Source organism: Aquarana catesbeiana, linkage group LG01, assembly GCF_042186555.1.
Source record: "Aquarana catesbeiana isolate 2022-GZ linkage group LG01, ASM4218655v1, whole genome shotgun sequence".
Taxonomy (NCBI): domain Eukaryota; kingdom Metazoa; phylum Chordata; class Amphibia; order Anura; family Ranidae; genus Aquarana; species Aquarana catesbeiana.
The window spans coordinates 224,829,417-224,850,371 of record NC_133324.1 but is presented as its reverse complement, the minus strand read 5'-3'; the positions used below and the strand labels follow the sequence as shown (position 1 = coordinate 224,850,371).

The 20,955-nt window shown below is 41.7% G+C and overlaps 1 protein-coding gene across 1 annotated transcript in view; it reads left to right on the top strand.

The window, feature by feature from the left end:
• CCDC60 (coiled-coil domain containing 60) overlaps nucleotides 1-20,955 on the top strand; it is a 339,745-nt gene that overhangs the window by 151,064 nt on the left and 167,726 nt on the right. The window contains exon 4 of the mRNA XM_073625478.1: nucleotides 15,088-15,170. Within this exon, the coding sequence (XP_073481579.1) occupies nucleotides 15,088-15,170 (83 nt within the window). The remainder of the gene's footprint in view (nucleotides 1-15,087; nucleotides 15,171-20,955) is intronic.

Below are 20,955 nucleotides of genomic sequence, written 5' to 3'. Positions count from 1 at the left end.
AAGGTTGAATAAAGACAATAGCCCATCTAGTTCAACCCGTGTTGGTGTGTATGTGTGTGTAGAAAATAATTTCCCATATCCCCGTATATTGTTTTTACAAAGATGCACGTCCAAGAGTCTTTTAAAACTATCCATACTTCCTGCCGACACCACCCATTGTGGAAAAGGGTTCCACATCCTTACCGTCCTGACAGTGAAAAACCCTCTATACAGCTTAAGGTTAAACTGCTTCTCTTCCATTCTCATTGTGTGGACCCGTGTCTTCTTACACTCCCTGGGACTGAAAAGTTTCATACTTACGCTGGGATCACCGTTGAGATATTTGTATGTTGCTATCATATCTCCTCTCAAGCACCTCCAGTGAGAACAAACATGCCAAGCGAACGACTTTCTGTGTCACTCAGTAGGGGGATCAGAAGCTAGTGTGGAGATCACTGTAGTAATGGTGCCTTTTACAGTGATTTCCAGCTTCCAAGGGATCCCACAGGTATGGCACATACAGTACATACCTACAGTACATTGGTCCAAGCTGGAGTAAAAACTGCCATACCTAGAATTTAGCTTTAAATCAACATTGTTCAACTAACGCTAACCCACATCATTTTGAGTGTGAGCTAAGCATACAGTATTCTAGATTTTCTAGCATTTGCTTCTTTTCACCTTGCAATTTCTATACACTGTTATTGATGTCATTTATTGTGTAAGCACTTTGCGGCAATCACACTGCATTCCAGATATATATGACAGCAGTATAATTCAAGCTGGACCTATTATTTATATTTGATGGACAGTGATCATTAGAATTTTGGCTAGCTATTTTACTTGCTCATCTGCTTGCTAGATGTTGGGATATCTGTACAGGGGGTCCCCGACTTACGACTGCAATAAGGACTGTAGGTTTGTTCGTAAGTGAAATCTGTTTGTAAGTCGGAACACCGATTGTAAGTGTAACTTCCGCCTGCGCAGGGATGTGGCATGTTTCCGGGTGCTTCTGGGGCTCTTCTGGCCATGCAGTACATGAAGTACTGCAGTGTGGAATGTGGCAAGATAGCTGCTCAGTGGTATCCAGGACCATCGAGGGAGCACAAGCAGCCGGCATTGAGGCCCGTTCGTAAGTAGGAGTCGTTCGTAAGTCGGGCGTTCGTAAGTCGGGGACCCCCTGTAATTGTTACACTATACTCAAACCAGCAGACTTCATGGTACCCTTATGGGGAGTTTTATGCTGTTCAGAATCTGATAGAATCAGTTTTGTAGTAACACTACTTGTAGCCTATAGAAATCGGTGGGTTGTTTATCTTAAAGAGACTTAACAAATTAAAAAACAAAGAATACTATTTATACTTACCTGTATTGCTGCCTGTTCTTTGAATCTTCTCCCTCTGGCAGAGAAAAGCTGCCAACAGATTCTTCAGCATCCAACATGCTTCTAAATGTAACAGAAACTTGTTCCCTCACTACAGTGATTGTGCTTTTTCCTGCGAGCTACAATACCAATAGAGTGAGGCCCGAAGCAAGAGAAAAGAAGAGAAAATAGAAAAGGGCCGGCATGACAGTGTGAGAAGGGGAGACAACATAGGGTTAAAAAGACAGAGAAGATTTACAAGAAGGGGGAAGTTAGGATTGGTGGAGAACAGCATTGTTGGGAGGGGTCTTGTTTATTTAAGGGGCAGGCGGGGCACCCGGGCATCAGTGGAGGGGCAGCTGTGGCAGGAAGCAGTTTGACACCCACCCACCCTCCCTGTTTGTTTGTCTGCTTTTTCTCTATTTACAGCAGCAGTGCGAGCAGGTTACATCATGGCAGCTGAGTGGGTGGCGATGGTTGGTCTTTGATGGTGTAAGGAAAAAAACGTACAAGATGGAAGTGTTGGGGACTCATCGGTGGTATGTGCCCCTCTGGTGTATTCCAGGTAACATGGTTTAGCTGGAATATGGTAATGGTTGCACTGCGGGTAGTGAGTTGTCTCTGAGCTGCTGTGCTACGGCTGGAGGCCTATCATGGTAAAAGGTCCCACAATGTAGACGTGGAACATATTTTAATTCTGGGCTGCCATCAATGACCAACAGGCTGAGTGACTGATAGTTTTGTTTTCAGATATTTATGTGCTAATCACTTGAGGTCCGGGCCATAGCCGAATGACGGCCACATCGCGGACCTCAATTTCCGGGAGGCCGTCATAGGACGTCCTCCCCTGTGCACGCGCACGCCCTGCAGGGCGCGTGGTGCGCGCGCTGTGATCACTGAGTCACGGAGACTCGGCTGATCACAGATCTGAGTAAGGGGCCTAACCCGGCCCCTTACCATGTGATCAGCTGCCAGCCAGTGACAGCTGATCACATGATGTAAACAAAAGCAAAACAAAAGCTGTCGGCGTGAGGAGAAAAAAAAGCCGATCACCGGCTTATGTTAAAGGGACATCGGTCCCGAAGAGGAAGGAGGCACATATGCCTCATCTGTGCCTGCCAGTACCACCTATAAATGCCCACAAGTGCCACCTATCAATGCCCACAAGTGCCATCTATCAGTGTCACCTAGCAGTGCTGCCATTAGTGTAAGCAATCAGTGCCCATTATTGCCACCCATCAGTGCCCATCACTGCTACCCATCAGTGCCCATCACTGCCACCTATCGGTGTCCATCAGTGCCGCCTCATCATCGTACATCAATGAAGGAGAAAAATTACCTGTTTGCAAAATTTTATAACAAAATATTTAAAAAAATAACATTTAAAAAAAAAATTTGGTCTTTTTCAAATTTTTTTAACAAGAAAATAAAAACCGCAGAGGTGATCAAATACCACCAAAAGAAAGCTCTATTTGTGGGGAAAAAAATGATAAAAATTTCATTTGGGTACAGTGTTGTATGACTGCACAATTGTCATTCAAAGTGCAACAGTGCTAAAAGCTGAAAATTGGTCTGGACAGGAGGGGGGTTTAAGTGCCCAGTAAGCAAGTGGTTAACCGCTTCCCTACCCAGCCATAGACAAATGACATCCACAGATGGGATCTCCCATCCTGGGTGGACGTCATATGATGGCCTCGGGTTCCCAGCCGCCTAGGGGGCGCGCGCCCGCCGCGTTGCTCGGGACCCGGTGCGTGTGCCTGCCGACTGCGATGTCCGCCGGGCACCCGCGATTGCCCGTTAACTGTGCCGGACCGTGGATCTCTGTGTGTAAACAAAGAGATCCACGTCCTGTCAGCTCAGAGGAGAGCGATCTGTGTTCCCAGAACGGAGGAACACTGATCGGTCTCCTCCCCTTGTGCGTCCCCTCCCCCTACAGTTAGAAGCATTCCCTAGGAAACACATTTAACCCCTCCCCGCCCCCTAGTGGTTAACCCCTTCACTGCCTGTCACATTTACACAGTAATCAATGCAATTTTATAGCATTGATCGCTGTATAAATGTGAATGGTCCCAAAAATGTGTCAAAAGTGTCCGATGTGTCCGCCATAATGTCGCAGTCACGAAAAAAAATTGCGATCGCCGCTATTACTAGTAAAAAAAAATAAATAAATAATTTTTTTTTAAAAAATGCCATAAATCTATCCCGTATTTTATAGACGCTATAACTTTTGCGCAAACCAATCAGTATACACTTATTGCGATTTTTTTTTACCAAAAATATGTAGAAGAATACGTATCGGCCGAAACTGAGGAAAAAATTTGTTTTTTTTTTTTTTTTAAATTGGGATATTTATTATAGCAAAAAGTAAAAAATATTGTGTTTTTTTCAAAAGTGTCGCTCTTCTTTTATTTATAGCGCCAAAAATAAAAACCGCAGAGGTGATCAAATACCACCAAAAAAGAAAGCTCTATTTGTGGGGGAAAAAAGGACGTAAATTTTGTTTAGGTACAACATCGCATGACCGCGCAATTGTCGTTTAAAGTGCGACAGCGCTGAAAACTAAAAATTGGTCTGGGAAGGAAGGGGGTGAAAATGCCCGGTATTGAACCGGTTAAAGAATGTGAAATTTTAATATTTTGGAAATTAAAAGGCTGCTATAGCCATTCATACTACATTTCCATGTGTGGTCTTGTTAATTTTAGGTAGCGTTAAGAGGTGGGGTGGAGTATGAGTGGTCGGGCAGACATCAAGAAGGTTGAGGACATCTGGTCTACACTGGTCATGTGTTCTAGGGACACAGTAGTGACATAGAAGCCAGCAGGTGGGACCACAACACATGGCATGGTATCCAGGCAACTGACACACCAGGAAGTATATGTCAGGCCTGGGCTCTGCCCTTCCTTCTCAGACAGGCCGCTCAGCTGTCAGTTAATTGCCAGCTCTAATCTTTCCACAGTGAATCACCTGGTGATGATATCCTGCTCGTCAGTCCTGCTGGCTACTTAAGGTGTTCAGTCCAGATCCTCTCTGCCTTCGCCTGGTCAACATTTAAGAGACTCTCTCCTGTGTACCTGTGAAAGACTTGCTTGGCTGACATCCCTTCTGGTTCGTGGTCCTGCTTGCTGTTCCACTACGCTGATTCTCACGTTTCCTGATTTCCTCGCTTGTCTTGAAGTACGCTGATTCCTGGCTCCCTGACGTCCTGGCTTTCCTGACTAACTCCGTTAAGGCCTTTGAGAGCCTCAAGGCTGCCTTTGAGAGCCTCAAGGCTGCCTTTGTTTCTGCTCCTGTGTTGGCACATCCTGATCCTACGTTACCCTTTATCCTTGAGGTTGCTGCTTCTGAGACTGGAGTTGGCGACCTTCTGTCTCAACGTCCTACCTCTGAGAGCGCTATGCATCCGTGTGGCTACTTTTCCAAGAAATTGTCACCCACTGAATGCAATTACAAGATTGGGGACAGAGAGTTGTTGGGAACCATTTTAGCCCTTAAGGAATGGAGGTATCTCCTTGAAGGTACCACTCATTCTTACTGACCATAAGAATCTCACATTCTTGTCTGAGGCTAAACGCCTCTCTCCCAGAAGAGCACTATGGGTTCTTTTCTTGTCAAGCTTTAATTGCATTGTCTCATTCTTACCCGGTACTAAGAATGCAAGGGCTGATGCTTTGTCTCGACAATTTCCCTCCACTTCCAAGTTGGAATCAGTTCCTGTTCCAGTGATTCCTCCTGATCGTATTTTGGCTACAGTTCGCACCAGTCTCACTTCTCCTTTGGGTGACAAGATTCTTGCTGCTCAGATCCATGCTCCTCCTGAGAAACCTTGTGACTGCTGCTTTGTCCCCGAGAGTCTCCGTAGTGCCGTGCTCCAGACTTACCATTCTCCCAAGGCTGCTGGTCACCCAGGGAAGAATCAACTCTTTTGGGCCATTTCTCAACAATTCTGGTGACCTAGTCTATGTGCTGATGTAGCCACCTTCATAGCTGCTTGTTCTGTGTGTGATCAGAGTAAGACACCACGACATCTTCCAGTGGGCCTCCTACAACCCATACCCAACGGAGAGAGGCCTTGGACCCACCTGTCCATGGATTTCATTGTGGAGTTACAACTCTCGAGGGAAAAACATTTATCCTTATGGTGGTTGATCGGTTCTCAAAAATGTCTCATTGCATTTCACCTAAGAAGTTGCCCACATCTAAGGAACTGGCTGCTCGGAAGATCTTTCGCTTACATGGGCTACCCAAGGTGATCGTCTCAGACAGGGGTAGTCAGTTTGTGTCCCGATTCTGGTGAGCCTTTTGTGCACAGTTGGGAATTCAGCTTGCTTTCTCCACTACTCATCACCCGCAGTCTAACAGGGCCGCAGAACGAGCCAACCAGTCCTTGGAACAATTTCTACGCTGCTATCTTTCTGACCATCATAACTACTGGTCAGATCTTTTACCTTGGGCGAAGTTTGCTCACAATAGTGCCATCAATTCTGCTTCCCGATTGTCCCCGTTAATGGCGAACTATGGTTTCCAACCATCCGTGATGCCTATCTAATTTGCTGCTCAGAGCATTCCTGCGTTAGAGGAGCATCTTCGTGGTCTTCGTTCCACTTGGGTACAAGCCCAGGAGTCGTTGCAACATGCCAATGATAGGTACAGACTCCATGCTGACCGCAGACGCCTGCCTGCACCTTCCTACCAGGTTGCGGACAGGGTCCGGCTGTCATCCCGCAGCCTCCGACTTCATGTTCCCTCACTGAAGTTGGCACCTCCATTTATTGGGCCTTCATGTATTCTCCGCAGAATTAACCCAGTGGCTTGCGCTTTCGACCCTCCTTGGAATATGCGTATCTCAAATGTATTTCATACCTCCTTATTAAAATCTTTAGCCAGAAACCGCTTCACCACCTCGGTGCCACGTCCTCACCCAGTGCAGGTTGAGAATCATGAGGAGTATGAAGTACAGTCCATTGTTGACTCCCGTAGGTTTCAAGGGACCCACCTGTCCATGGACTTCATGGGCACATACAGTACCTGGTTCATCGGAAATGGTACACTCTGGAGAAACGCTCTTGGGTCTCATCTTCGGACGTACATGCCCCTGTCCTCCTCCATGCTTTCAATAGACGTTTTCCCCTCAAACCTGGTGGTCCTCCGAGGGGGAGGGGTCCTTGAGGAGGGGCTACTGTCAGGGCTGGACTCTGCCCTTCCTTCTCAGAGCAGGCCGCTGAGCTGTCTGTTAATTGCCAGCTCTAATCTTTCCACAGTGACTCACCTGGTGATGATATCCTGCTCATCAGTCCTGTTGGCTACTTAAGCTGTTCAGTCCAGATCCTCTCTGCCTTCGCCTGGTCAACATATCAGAGACTCTCTCCTATGTACCTGTGAAAGACTTGCTTGGCTGACATCCCTTCTGGTTCCTGATCCTGCTTGCTGTTCCACTAGGCTGATTCTCACGTTTCCTGATTTCCTCGCTTGTCTTGAAGTACGCTGATCCCTGACTCCCTGACATCCTGGCTTGTCTGACTATCCGTTCTGGTTACCAAACTCTGGCTATGTTTTGACTACGTTTGCTCTGTTTACCTTTTACTATTATTATTAAACTAGTGTGATTTTTACTGCATTTCTGTCTCGGTCTGATTCATGGTTTCTGACAGTATATCAGATATTCAGTATTGTTTCGGTTTCTTGGCACAGCAAGAGTGCAAAGATTCCAGGAATGGGCAGGACTGGTAGGTATGTGCAGGGTCAGTGCTGGGCTAATATGCAATCTGGCAAACCAGACACCCAGAACAATGTGTTGTTTGTGCGTTTTTAAGATCTTTCAGAATAGCCATGTTGTTTTTTGTGTTCACCCTATTATTGCATCATAGCTGGCACATTAGTGGCAATTTACAGATATCCTACAAATGCAGTATTGTCATAGTAATGCGTTACATGCTAATTATCCATCTTTTTTTTTTTTTATCAATTTACTTTGCATGCATTTGCTGAACTTACCACATGCATATTATATATTTTTTTATCTATTTTACATGAAAAAAAATCACAAATATTAGCTTCTGCTTAAAAAGTTTCTATCTAGTATTCTTTCCCATAAATTGTCCATTGAGGAAAGCAGAAAAGGGAACCATTTAAGTTGACAATACATTAAAGTTTGATAATATTAAATGTACATTTATGTAAAATAGTGGATACATGAAATAGTGGCTCTTAGTAGTACAATGTTCATAAAAGTACTAAATGCCATAATTTGACTAATTTTATTATGAGATGAGATTATGATTATGAGACAATCAGCATCAGCTTATTCACAATATCTTTATATTAGTACTTTTTAGCATCCATTCAATTGAGCAATACTTACAGTAAAGTTGTAAACACCAATTTAATTTTATTCTTTCATTATCAAAAACCAAATAAAAAAAATAAATAAATCTCAGATAAGACCTATTTAGAAACACTTTCTTTCTGCCCAACACTTTAGCATTAGTACAATGTACTAAATTTAAATTTAGATACCGGCCGTTGAAGAGGGCTTCCTGTCAAAACGATTTAAAAAACTAGTGTTTTTTCCTCTCTCCTTTTTTTCTATGGATTGGTCTGTAGATATTTTCTTGCATAGTGCTTTGGTAAGAAGGGTAACAATATAATAAAAACGTGAATAGGTATACAGTGTGTGTTGAATAGGTGTTTAAGATGTTAAAATTAAATTGTGAATTGTTGAAGCTTAATGAAAATGTATAATATAAAAAAAAAAAAAAAAAAAACTATGGCTTCTTTAGAGAAGAGGATTTTGTTCATATCATGATTGTAATCTTTATGTAGTCAACATCAGAAAGATATCACCATTCTTAAATATCATACACTCCACATATAATTTACATAGACTGTATTACTTACACATTTAGTATCCAAAGATGTTTAGATCCCCTATGATTTTATGAGACAGCAACCCCCACAATATTCAGCAAGAACCCGGGAACAAACAGATAGGGTGAGGTCTACTGTAGATAAGTGGCTGGGGGCCACACCATACTTACACCATTCCCTTGCTGTAACTTAGCCCCACCATTAAGACCCATCCCATGACCCAACTATGTGTTCATTAATAAATCATTAAATACATTTTTTAATGCAAGTTGTGTAAGATCCTGATTATTACTTAATATAAGCCTCTTGCATTCCCTCTACAGCAGAGCTCAGAAAGAAGGAGAAGCAACAAAAACAGCCAATCAGTTGTGTGGTAGTGCAAGGAGCATGTTGATAGGAGGACAGAGGAGGGTGCCAGAGAGACGAGCTTAGCAGTCAGAAGCTTTCACTGTGCAGTCATGTTACTGAAAGGGGGGGGGATTGCTGTGCTAAGCCACTCTAATTAAAGCTGCCAACACTAAACAAAGTCCAAACAAATGATATCTAAAAAGTGCAGCGCTGAAAAAAACACCATAAAAATTGTATATAGGTGAATGATAATGAAAAGTGCTGTAAACAAAAAAATCAATATACAAAACAAAAATGCATAATAACCATGACATATAAAAGTCCAGTTACTGAGTGAAGAAGTGGGAGGCTTTTCTCCAATTCCAGAGGCAGAGATTCCAAAACTGGGAATAGAGGGTCTCAGCATGGAGGTACTAGGGATCATTATTATTGAAAGGGATACTATAGTCCACCTAGGAATTGGTACAATAATATATCTGGACACAATAGAGATAATGATTATCCTCAAAGTACCCCAATCTCTACATCCAATCGCTTTGCACCTCTGCGTGATGATGGATCGCATGAGATGCATCGAGATTCATATTCTTATATGAGTAGGGAGAATGATGAATTCTCTAGATCTCCGAATAGTTATAATCAAAATTATGCAGGTTTTCACAGACCCATTGGGAACCATTCCAGAAGCCCAAAACCAAACGAGGCTCCAGAGAGGGGTGGCACCCTCAAAGGAAAAAAGAAAAAGAACCCAATAGGTGCAGGAATATTTCATTTGAGTAAATTGGAACTCACTAATGCAGAGAAATCTGTACTTGATAAGGGGCTTAAATATGTCCCCCCTAGAAAATTGAATACATTTTCTACCTTTATAGACGTACAGAAGTACATCCGTAGGCTAAGTATTCAAAGATTTTTTCTTTCACAACCCCCCGTTAGTTCAAGAGTAACATCACAAAACAGTAATGTCCATTCTGGTTTGTCCAATCCTTCTTTGTTTAATCCCCCTGGCAACCTGGCTCCATCATTGAATGTTTTTCGGAGTCTCGTTCTTAAAGATTTAGACCAATTACCTAATAAGAGAGTTCATAATAACTATAATATCACCAGTGGTCTGAGATCATAGTGTGAGAGGAAAAATGTGATTATCCTCCCTGCCGACAAAGGCGGAGGTATTGTTGTATTAGATAAAGTAGATTACATTAAGGAGATGAGTAGGATACTTCATGATCGATCAACTCATGGTCACCTGTCTAGTGATCCTACTTCAGAATATAAGAGAGCTTTGGTTGAATTGATAGATGAAGGATCAGCATTTGGTATTCTAGACAAAAAAGAAAAGGAATTTTTGGTACCCCTAGCTCCTAGAATCCCGGTGATTTATTATCTCCCTAAGGTGCATAAAAACACAGTCAATCCCCCTGGGCGTGCCATCGTCAGTGGGATTGACTCTGTTACACCCAGGATTGGACATTATATTGATTTCCATCTCTTGCCTCTGATAAGATAGAGTCCTTCTTACCTTAAGGATACGAGAGATACTATCAGCCGAATACCACTCAAATATGATTTTGGTGACAGCTGATGTTGCGGCTTTATATACCTGTATACCTCAAAATTTAGGGTTAGCTGCAGTAGAACATTTTCTGTCAAGGGATTCAACACTGTCCAGCTTACAACAGAATTATATTATGGAACTACTCAAGTTTGCCACTGAGCACAATTATTTTTGGTTTTGGCGTCAGTTCTAAACACAGAAATGTGGTATGGCCATGGGGGCCAAATATGCGCCTAGTTTGGCCAACTTATTAATGGTCCAGTGAGATGAGGATGTGGTCTATGCCCTACGGAGACCTGAATTGGTCCTATGAGCTAGATATATAGATGACATCCTCCTCCTCTGGAATGGGGATTTGGAGTCCTTACATGCCTTCATGATTGAACTCAATGATAACAACAGAGGCATCTCTTGAGTTATGAGGCCAGTCAGATCTCCATCCATTTTTTGGATTTGGAGATTTCTGTTAATACACATAGTGGAGGTTTGGAGTTGAAGACTTTTTTCAAGCCTACCGACCGAAATGGCTACATTCCGGTTGATAATTGCCATCATGATCAATGACTCACCTCCGCCCCTTATGGTCAATTCCTTCACATACGATGGAATTGTACAAATACGGTAGACTATTTACATCAAGCGGAAACTTTATAAAATAAATTTGTGGAAAAGGGGTATAGGTCTGGGGATTTAGATATGGCTATTGTTAAAGCTACACAAATGGATAGGAGTACACTGCTGATGGACAAACCCAAGCCCACCCAGGATAATAAATTTAGATGGTCTTTTTTTATGGCTTTCTCGATGCAGCATAAGCAAATAAAGAGGATCATTAACAGACATTGAAAAGTTCTATTGAATGATAGGTTTTTGGGACCTGTTCTTCCACAGCGTGTTAGAGTTACTTTTAGAGGGGCGAGGTCCATACAAGGTCACATTGCCCCTAAAATAATTGACCCTCCAAAGAGAACCACTTTTTTTTAAGAATGTAAAGCATACTACCCCTGTCGTAGGTGCAACCTTTGCCTACACAATTCATGTGGTAGACGTAAAACGACTCTTTTACATCTACAGTTACTTCCTGTAGCTACAAAATGCAGCACTTTACGACTTGTGCCACTAGATATATTGTATATCTCATTACTTGCCCTTGCAGTAAACTATGTGGAATGTACCATTAGGATCTTCTCGGTGAGGGTCAACGAACAACTGTCCAGCATCAAGAAGGGCCATACCAACCACAGTGTACCTCGACACTATTTACAGTATCATGATAAAAACCCCACAGGCACACAATTTCAAATTATTGATAAATTTGTCCCACATTGGAGGGGGGGATTCTTGTTTACGTGGGGTATCCAGATTAGAGACATACTGCATATATGAACTCAAGTCCTATTCGCCGTTCGTTATGAATGTTGACTGGGACATTAACTGTTTCATCAACCGAGCTTAATTATGTTTTTCACACTTGGCCTAGTAGTACTTCTATGGTGTGATATGTACACATTGTTAATATGTTATTGAGAAGTGATATGTATGTATTATGAGTTTCTATTAATATCCAGTATATTTTAGTTTATTCATGTCTGTCATATGCCTTTTACATCTTTGTGATGTTCCACCATTTTTTACACATCCTATGTTTTATTCTATTTAATTTGTCGGTTATTTGGTGCCCTGTCACATTGTCCTTCACATGGTACTTCTGTGGTCACGCTTTTGATCATCCACAGCGAGATCCAGGTACCCCTCTGTGGAGTACTGGAGCATTTTTTATTGATCTCAGGGTGTCGGGACGCTATGACAAAGGTTGCGTCAGCGTGACTTGGTCACGTGATGGCCGCATGCCATAATCTCCATCCTGGCACCTTGTTATTGGTGGCTGCTTGGGTCTGGAGATGGGTGCGCGCGCATCATGGCGCACGTTGAGAGCGCCCGATGCTGAGTGATGACGTTACGGGATGACGAGTATGAGGTTCACGTGACCAACGGCGAGTCACGTGTTTTTGGCCATGTGACTTGATCATTGATTATTTTGGCATGAACTCGAGAGCGAGGCATGGGACTCACGCCATTAGCCCTGAGCCCCTGGATTTCATGTCATGTGCACCAACCGGCCAATTGAAACTAGCCGTGTTTAAACAAACTAGCTGTGTTTTATATTCAGGTCCCACAGTGAGGTGTGGAACTCATTCCGGCGGCCATTACTTCCTGTTTATGGTCTGAGGGTGGTCTTCTTCCCTCCCCTATGGCCTATGAATTATGTTATATATGAGCAATGTGGGAGATCAGAGGTATACCCCAGTTGAAGGCCATTAGGTCGAAATGCGTCAGTTTCGTTCCCCACATTGCTTTTACTACTTTTTATCTTGCCTGTGATCACATTTTATACAGTCATCTGTTACAGATGTTTGTACATTTTTTATTGAGTTTAAACATTTTTACATTTTATGACCTGCACCATATGGAGCCTTTTTTCTGTTTTTACATTGGTTCCAATGCGATAATTACACCACTGGTCGCTGGTGCTTACATTTGAGATCCAAAGAACATCCGCTTTGAGGATCCCTTCAAGCTCCGAATAGCTGGCTGTGCCACACTGGGATCTACCTTTGTTGATTGATCTAATGCTTGCATCCAGAACAACTCCTCCATGGGTTCCATCCACTGCACATCAGAGCTTGCTCCTCCAATGACTACCCGGCTTCGGCGAATATAAGACTCATAGACCCACTGTCGTATGACAGGTGGGTCCACCATGTCTGGTTAGAAGTATTTATCTACTATTTTCCATCAGACAAATGCCTATCCCGTTTTGAATGTGCCTTACAGCTACCTCTTTGATCGCACTACTTCATTTGTCACTGAGGAATTAGCTACAGTCTTCTCATTTGGATACATTCCCTATGAAGTTTTCGCACACTTCTTCACTTAGTAACTGGACTTTTATATGTCATAGTTATTATGCATTTTTGTTTTGTATATCGATTTTTGTTTACAGCACTTTTTTAATTATCATTCACCTACAGTCAGGTCCATAAATATTGGGACATTGACACAATTCTAATATTTTTGGCTCTATAAACCACCACAATAGATTTGAAGTGAAACAAACAAGATGTGCTTTAACTGCAGACTTTCAGCTTTAATGTGAGGGTATTTACATCCAAATAAGGTGAACGGTATAGGAATTACAACAGTTTATATACGTGCCTCCCACTTTTTAAGGGACCAAAAGTAATGGGACAGATTAACAATCATCCATAAAACTTTCACTTTTCAATACTTGGTTGCAAATCCTTTGCAATCAACTACAGCCTGAAGTCTGGAACGCATAGACATCACCAGACATTGGGTTTCTTCCCTGGTGATGCTCTGCCAGGCCCCTACTGCAACTGTCTTCAGTTCCTGCTTGTTCTTGGGGCATTTTCCCTTCAGTTTTGTCTTCAGCAAGTGAAATGCATGCTCAATCGGATTCAGGTCAGGTGATTGACTTGGCCATTGCATAACATTCCACTTCTTTCCCTTAAAAAACTATTTGGTATCTTTTGCAGTATGCTGCGGGTCATTGTCCATCTGCACTGTGAAGAGCCGTCCAATGAGTTCTGAAGCATTTTGCTGAATATGAGCAGATGATATTGCCCGAAACACTTCAGATTTCATCCTGCTGCTTTTGTCAGCAGTCACATCATCAATAAATACAAGAGAACCAGTTCCATTGGCAGCCATACATGCTCACGCCATGACACTACCACCACCATGCTTCACTGATGAGGTGGTAGGCTTTGGATCATGAGCAGTTCCTTTCCTTCTCCATACTCTTCTCTTCCCATCACTCTGGTATAAGTTGATCTTGGCCTCATCTGTCCATAGGATGTTGTTCCAGAACTGTGAAGGCATTTATAGATATTGTTTGGCAAACTCTAATCTGGCCTTCTTGTTTTTGAGGCTCACCAATGGTTTACATCTTGTGGTGAACCCTCTGTATTCACTCTGGTGAAGTCTTCTCTTGATTGTTGACTTTGACACACATACACCTACCTCCTGGAGAGTGTGCTTGATCTGGCCAACTGTTGTGAAGGGTGTTTTCTTCACCAGGGAAAGAATTCTTCTGTCATCCACCACAGTTGTTTTCTGTGGTCTTCCTGGTCTTTTGGTGTTGCTGAGCTCACCGGTGCATTCTTTCTTTTTAAGAATGTTCCAAACAGTTGATTTGGCCACACCTAATGTTTTTGCTATCTCTCTGATGGGTTTGTTTTGTTCTTTCAGCCTAATGATGGCTTGCTTCACTGATAGTGACAGCTCTTTGGATCTCATATTGAGAGTTGACAGCAACAGATTCCAAATGCAAATAGCACACTTGAAATGAACTCTGGACCTTTTATCTGCTCCTTGTAAATGGGATAATGAGGGAATAACACACACCTGGCCATGGAACAGCTGAGCAGCCAATTGTCCCATTACTTTTGGTCCCTTAAAAAGTGGGAGGCATATATACAAACTGTTGTAATTCCTACACCGTTCACCTGATTTGGATTCAAATACCCTCAAATTAAAGCTGAAAGTCTGAGGTTAAAGCACACCTTGTTTGTTTCATTTCAAATCCATTGTGGTGGTTTATAGAGTCAAAAAAATTAGAATTGTGTTAATGTCCCAATATTTATGGACCTAACTGTATATACACTTTTATGGTGTTTTTTTCAGCGCTGCACTTTTTACATATCATGTTACTGAACTGCACCAGAATAAAAACAGGTCCCCTTCCTTGCCAACAGGGCTGTGTGTGACAGAGCAATGTGAATCTCAGCACCGGATGGGTAGACTTGTGTTTTTACTCAACCTGACTAACTATGTAACTATATAAAACTGATCCATTATATGTATTTAATCTGTGTATTTAGCTGTTTGCTTGGAGTTTAGCTTTAGAAAGGCTTCTCTAAATCTTATTTTTCTTTTTTTTCTTTTTTTTTTTAAGCCTTTATCACCTGGACCCTCTGGGTACCTGAGACATAGGAAAAAAAACACAAACAGCTTTAATAATGCACTCAGCCACACCAGGTAAGTTATCAATAAAAACATTTGTAATATGGTTCTACAGAGTTTTGCACAGACACAAAGAATATGTTACTGTAGTAGCAATGTGCAAGTTTACAGCACTACAAATACAGTAATTCATAGATCAAATATGCTGCATGGGTAAAAATTTAATATGGCTCTGACTGATGTGATTTTGTGTGTATGCTATTGTGCACAAGTTACAAAACTATTCGAGTTGCAGAGGTTTCTTTTGGCTCCATTGACACTTGTGCGACTTGTCATGCAACTTTGGAAATCAAAGTTGCATGATAAGTTGTTCCCCATGTTTTCCAATGATACCCATTTATATATACATGACTTAAAGTTGCAGCATCCTCACAGTAGTTCATTCACTACTTGGTCTGATTTTCATGCAACTTGAGGGCCATCGACTTCAATTTTAAATCTCAAAAGTTGGATAAAAGTCATACCTGAATGTTAAACAATGCAACTTGTGTGTGTAGCGGTACCCCTGTAGGGGCTGCTAAGTGATGTGGCCCACCTGACATCCTGCCGGCCTGGCATTTACTTCCCAGACACTAAAAGACAATGAACAGCCCGCTGCTATGTTTTTGTTATTTTCATTGAGGGAATTTAACTTGGATGGGGTGTGGTAAATATGGGATGCCCAGTGAAATAATAGCAAAGTTGCTAGGGACAACTATGTACACTCTTTGTACACTTATCCAGACGCCTCCAGCACAACTCTTCATGTCCTATCTTGTGGTTCCAGGAACAGCTAGCACATGGTGGTTAGGCCTGACACTGACTCAGCCGGGCCTTAGCAATAGCCTTTTGCAGGCAGGGACCGTGGGCCCCTATAATTTAGCATCAATATAGAACGTTTCTTCGGTGCTAGCTGTCCTACTGGTGGAATACTGCTCCTAGTGAGTCTTTTTTAGGCCCTGTCAGCCCTCCTGGCTGCAGCTGCCCAACTTCACTGCCCATGACATTGCAGTCCTCTATGGCATGCCTCTCCACTCCTCCTGACTGCACCCTCCTGGCTGCAAATGGTGATTCCATCCTGAAGACTTGCTCAGCAGTACTAGCTCCTGCCGTCCTCTCTGACTCCTCCTGTACTTTCTGTCCAGATGCTTCATGCTTTCTTGAAGGGCTTCATCCTGCACCCAAATCCCAGGCCCAAGGTCACTCCCCCTCAGACTGGGGAGCTCCCTCAAAGGCCCTGACAGCCTAGTACTCCATCCTCAGCTCTTCCACCTGACAACTCCTCCCCAGCTGGGCTGACCCTGGGTATTTCAAGAAGGCCTGCCCCCTGCCAATCCTAGTTGGTGATTTGTCAGGGCTCCCTGAGACACCCCAGACAACTCCACCTCTCTTCCTCTGCTCTTCTAGAATCCTATAGAAGAAAGAGGGAGGTTACAGTGGAGTGATGGGAGTCACAGCAGCTGCTCTGAGCCACTCCCAGCCCACACTTCCAGCTAGGCCTGCCTAAATTTGCCTGTACTACAAAAATCCTACTTGTGCAACAGTTGTCCATTATCACTGGTCAAAGCGAAAGTCATATCCAAGTTGCACCCATCCAAACTTGCGTCAAAGTTGCATCAACATTGCACCAAAGTTGCACTTCAAAGTTGGCACAACTTTGGAGTCGTACAAGTGTGAATGGAGCCTTATAATAACATAACAATTCTATATTATGTTGTGCAATTAGGTATTTACTTGTACACTCCTTTTAAACAAGAAAATCTATAGTTTGCCTGAGAAGTGGATCTTACTTTCATTCTAGCATTTGTTTTGGAGTCAGAGTGCTATACTTCTGAGCAGCCAGAATATGAGCCTATCAAGTTGCAGGGAAGTATGTTCCATGCAGGAACGGATTTACAAAACAAGAAAAGGCTAATTCTAGGCTAGTAGAAGATTATACACCAACTCACCATATATTGTAGGTAATGAAAGGAAAATCAGGATGTCTGCACACCAAACTGAGATCCAAATGTCCTTATTCGCATAAAACCATGAACATGAAGAGCACTACATGTACAAGCTAAGGGAGGACCGGCTTAAATGTTTTTGTATACAAATTGTGCTTTCTCAAAGCCCATTTGTTTAATCTATGAACTGGTAATTTATACCTAGCCAGACTCTCCCCCGTGGTGGTGTGAGCAGGTTAATTAACCAATTCAGTAGAATGTTCTTATCATTGCTTAACAATCAAAAACTTGTGTTACAACAAATAATAAGGTGTAAAAGTAATAATACAAAAATATATAGAAAAAAATATGCAAGATAAAAACATATGAAATAGTACAGCCAGACCCTCTATTATATATTTATACTTTATCTATTAATATGTATTTAAGGTAAATTCAAAAACTAGACTACTAACAAGAGAAACAGCCCAGGTAACAACAAAAAAGAGCCACTAATGAAAAGGGGAAGAAAAAAAATGTATATATTTTTACCCCCAGAAGTGCGGGGCAGCGATGGGGGCTTGTTTTTTCCCCGTCCCTCGTCAACCTATATATAGGTTGGTGGGAGAGGGTCCGCATTTTTAGGAGTACAAATACATTTTGGTCTGGGTTAAAATTCTACAGTCGCTATATAGATGACCTGTTGTTCAGCTACACTGGTCAACCAGACAGTTTCAACAAATTCCTGGATAATTTAAATGATAATCCACTTATTTTAAAGTTCACTGGACAATTCAGCCATGATACTATCCCCTTCTTGGACGTCACTCTGCAGGGAACAGATGTTCGCATTACTTTTAGTCTCTACAGGAATCCCCTGTCTGGTAATTCTCTCCTCCAAGCAGATTCATGTAGGACAGTCCTCCCTTGCTTGTACATGTAGTGCTCTTCATGTTCTTCATGGTTTTATGCGAATAAAGGCATTTGGATATCAGTTTGGTGTGCAGCCATCTGAATTTTGCTTTCATTATTGCTTCAGCTGCGACTGGGTGAGCACCCTGCAGAGAGGAGATCATGCTGTTGGAGCCGGCTCACCTGTGACCAGCGTGGACCTTTTGTGTGTTGTACCATATATTGTAGGTGTGGTCTCAGCAGCCAAACTTGGACCTAAACAAAACCAGCCAGAGAAGAGGTATGGCCCCAAACATACAGTAGCTGCCCAATGAGACAGAAGTGGCTTAAGATAAGAAAAATGTATATAACTATATTAATATGAAAAATGTTTATTATAAAAAACACCAGATCCCTCCACCTATATAATTAAAATATGACAACGTTGTAGAGGGATCTGGTGTTTTTGTAATAAACATTTTCCATATTAATAAAGTTATATACATTTTTCTAATCTTAAGCCACTTTTATCTAGGGCAGCTACTGTAGGTTTGGGGCCATACCTGTTCTCTGGCTGGTTTCCCCTATCTTTTTAGGGGCTGATTTACCAATAGGAATAATAGGCATGTGAGGCATCTGCCTAAAGGATACTTTTCCATGTATAACTATGATATTTTCTATCATCAATAGGAATAAAACTATTTTTTTTGTCATCAATAGGAATAATAATCTTGAATAAGGTTACATACACATTATCAAAATATCGCAAGCTTCTTCCCACCCTTCCCCCACTTCTGTCTGGTTTGTTTTCCCTCGAGTCCCTTATCATTCTAACTCAGTACCTACTCCTTCCTTCATCTTGTCTAAATATATGTCCAAGGTTTTAAATCTTTTCCAACCCTCCCAGTGGCTGCTATACTTATTATAATGTCCTCTCTCCCTACTTCTCAACAAATCCATTTTACAATAATAATCTATTTTTTCATACATAGTTACATAGTTACATAGTTCATAAGGTTGAATAAAGACACCAGTCCATCCAGAATGAGTGTGCATGTCTACAATTATCCCTATTTATTTAAGGTACCCATATAGCGCCGCTATATGGGTGTATGTGTGGAGCATCGCTCCACACATACATCGCACACTCACGATCCCTACCCTCAAGGAGCCCACAATCCAAGGTCCCCAAACTCACATTCATATACTAGGGCCAACTTTTGGACAGAAGACAATTAACCTACCAGCATGTCTTTGGAGTGTGGGAGGAAACCGGAGTACCCGGAGGAAACCCACGCAGACACAGGGAGAACATGCATACTCCAGGCAGGTAGTGTTGTGGTTGGGATTTGAACCAGTGACCCTTTTTACTGCTAGGTGAGAGTGCTACCCACTACACCACTGTGCCGCCACTCTCTTATATCTGGTTTTTCACTTTTTAACCATTTTTTTTGGGATCAGACCCTTTGCAGCATTCAGGAGTTTTGGGACCATTGATCTCATATATTGTTTTATGGTCATGGAACAAGCAGGTCCATATATTTTGTTCCATTCTCTCACCAGTTATCTCCCCTATATTCTTTACTACTTCTTGCCAGTACTCCTTTATTATTTGACACTCCCACCATATATGTGTCATTGTTGCTCTTTGATTGCAGTTTCTCCAACACAAAAATGTTTTCTCTTGTTGATATCTGTGGGTTCTCACTGGTGTCAAGTACCACCTTGCTAGGAATTTATAATTCATTTCAATGGTATTTATATCCCAGGCATTATTATATCCCATTTCTATCATCTTTTCCACTTTCTGATCTTCAAATTTTAAATCCATTTCTCGTTCCCATTGTTCGATGTAATCGGGTCTTTCTTGTCTGTCTAAGTCTGCCAATATTCCGTAGATTTTTGATATTCCATTTTTCAGTGGCGTTCGGGTAAAACAGAGTTTTTCCAAGGGGTTTAATTTCTCTTCTTCTCTTAGTGGGTGTGGTAATGTATTTATTAAATGTCTTAGTTGACAAAAATTCCATTCACTAATCTTCCACCTGTTGATTTCTTCTAATTCTAATCGTGTCTTTATCCTACCTTTTGTGATAATATCTTTCAAATGTGGATTTCCTATTTCTTGTCCGGCAAATATCTCCTTCCAAGGTATAAAGAAATTTGTCCCCGTGAGTGCTAGTAACGGTGAATTGTATGTCCAATTATTCTTCGCGTGTACTGTGTCCCAGATTTTGAAAACATTTTTAGTTATTTCGTGAGTTTCTGGATCCATTAATCTAAACTTTCGTGGTATCCATATGTTTTTGTGCAATGTGGTCTTACTTATTGTGTTTTCCATCTCCACCCACTTTTTTTCACTATTTCCATTTGTCCACTCAATCATTCATGACAGAACTATTGCTTTATAGTATCGATTTATGTCTGGAGTTGCTAATCCTCTATGCTCCCTTTTTCTTGTAATTTGTGTAAATTGAATTCTGTTTTTTTTTATTATGCCAGATGTATTTTAACAATATTGTTTTTATTATTTTGAAAAAACTCTGTGGAATCCTTACTGGCAACATCTGAAATTTGTATATTAATTTTTGGTAGTATCATCCTTTTAAACATGTTTATTCTTCCAATCCACGATATTGGTTGTGTACTTAATTTTTTTATTTCTTCCTTAACCTCATTAATTAATGGAATATAATTTGCCGGGAAGATTTTTTCAGCCGTTGATGTTATTTTAATTCCAAGGTATTCTTCTTTTACCCAATAAATGGGAATTCTTTTTGGAGGGACAGAACTTCCCTTTTCCCGAATCCAATATTTAATATCTCTGTTTTTATCGGATTTATTTTGAAGTTTAATAGTTCCCCATATTCTTTTACTTCTTTCATTATATTTGGCAGCAAACATTAGGATGTCATCCGCATGTGCCGCGATTTTGTGCTCTTTTTCTCCAACTCTCATTCCTCTCACGTCATGGTTGTTTCGGAGTGCCGCCAAAAATGGTTCTAATG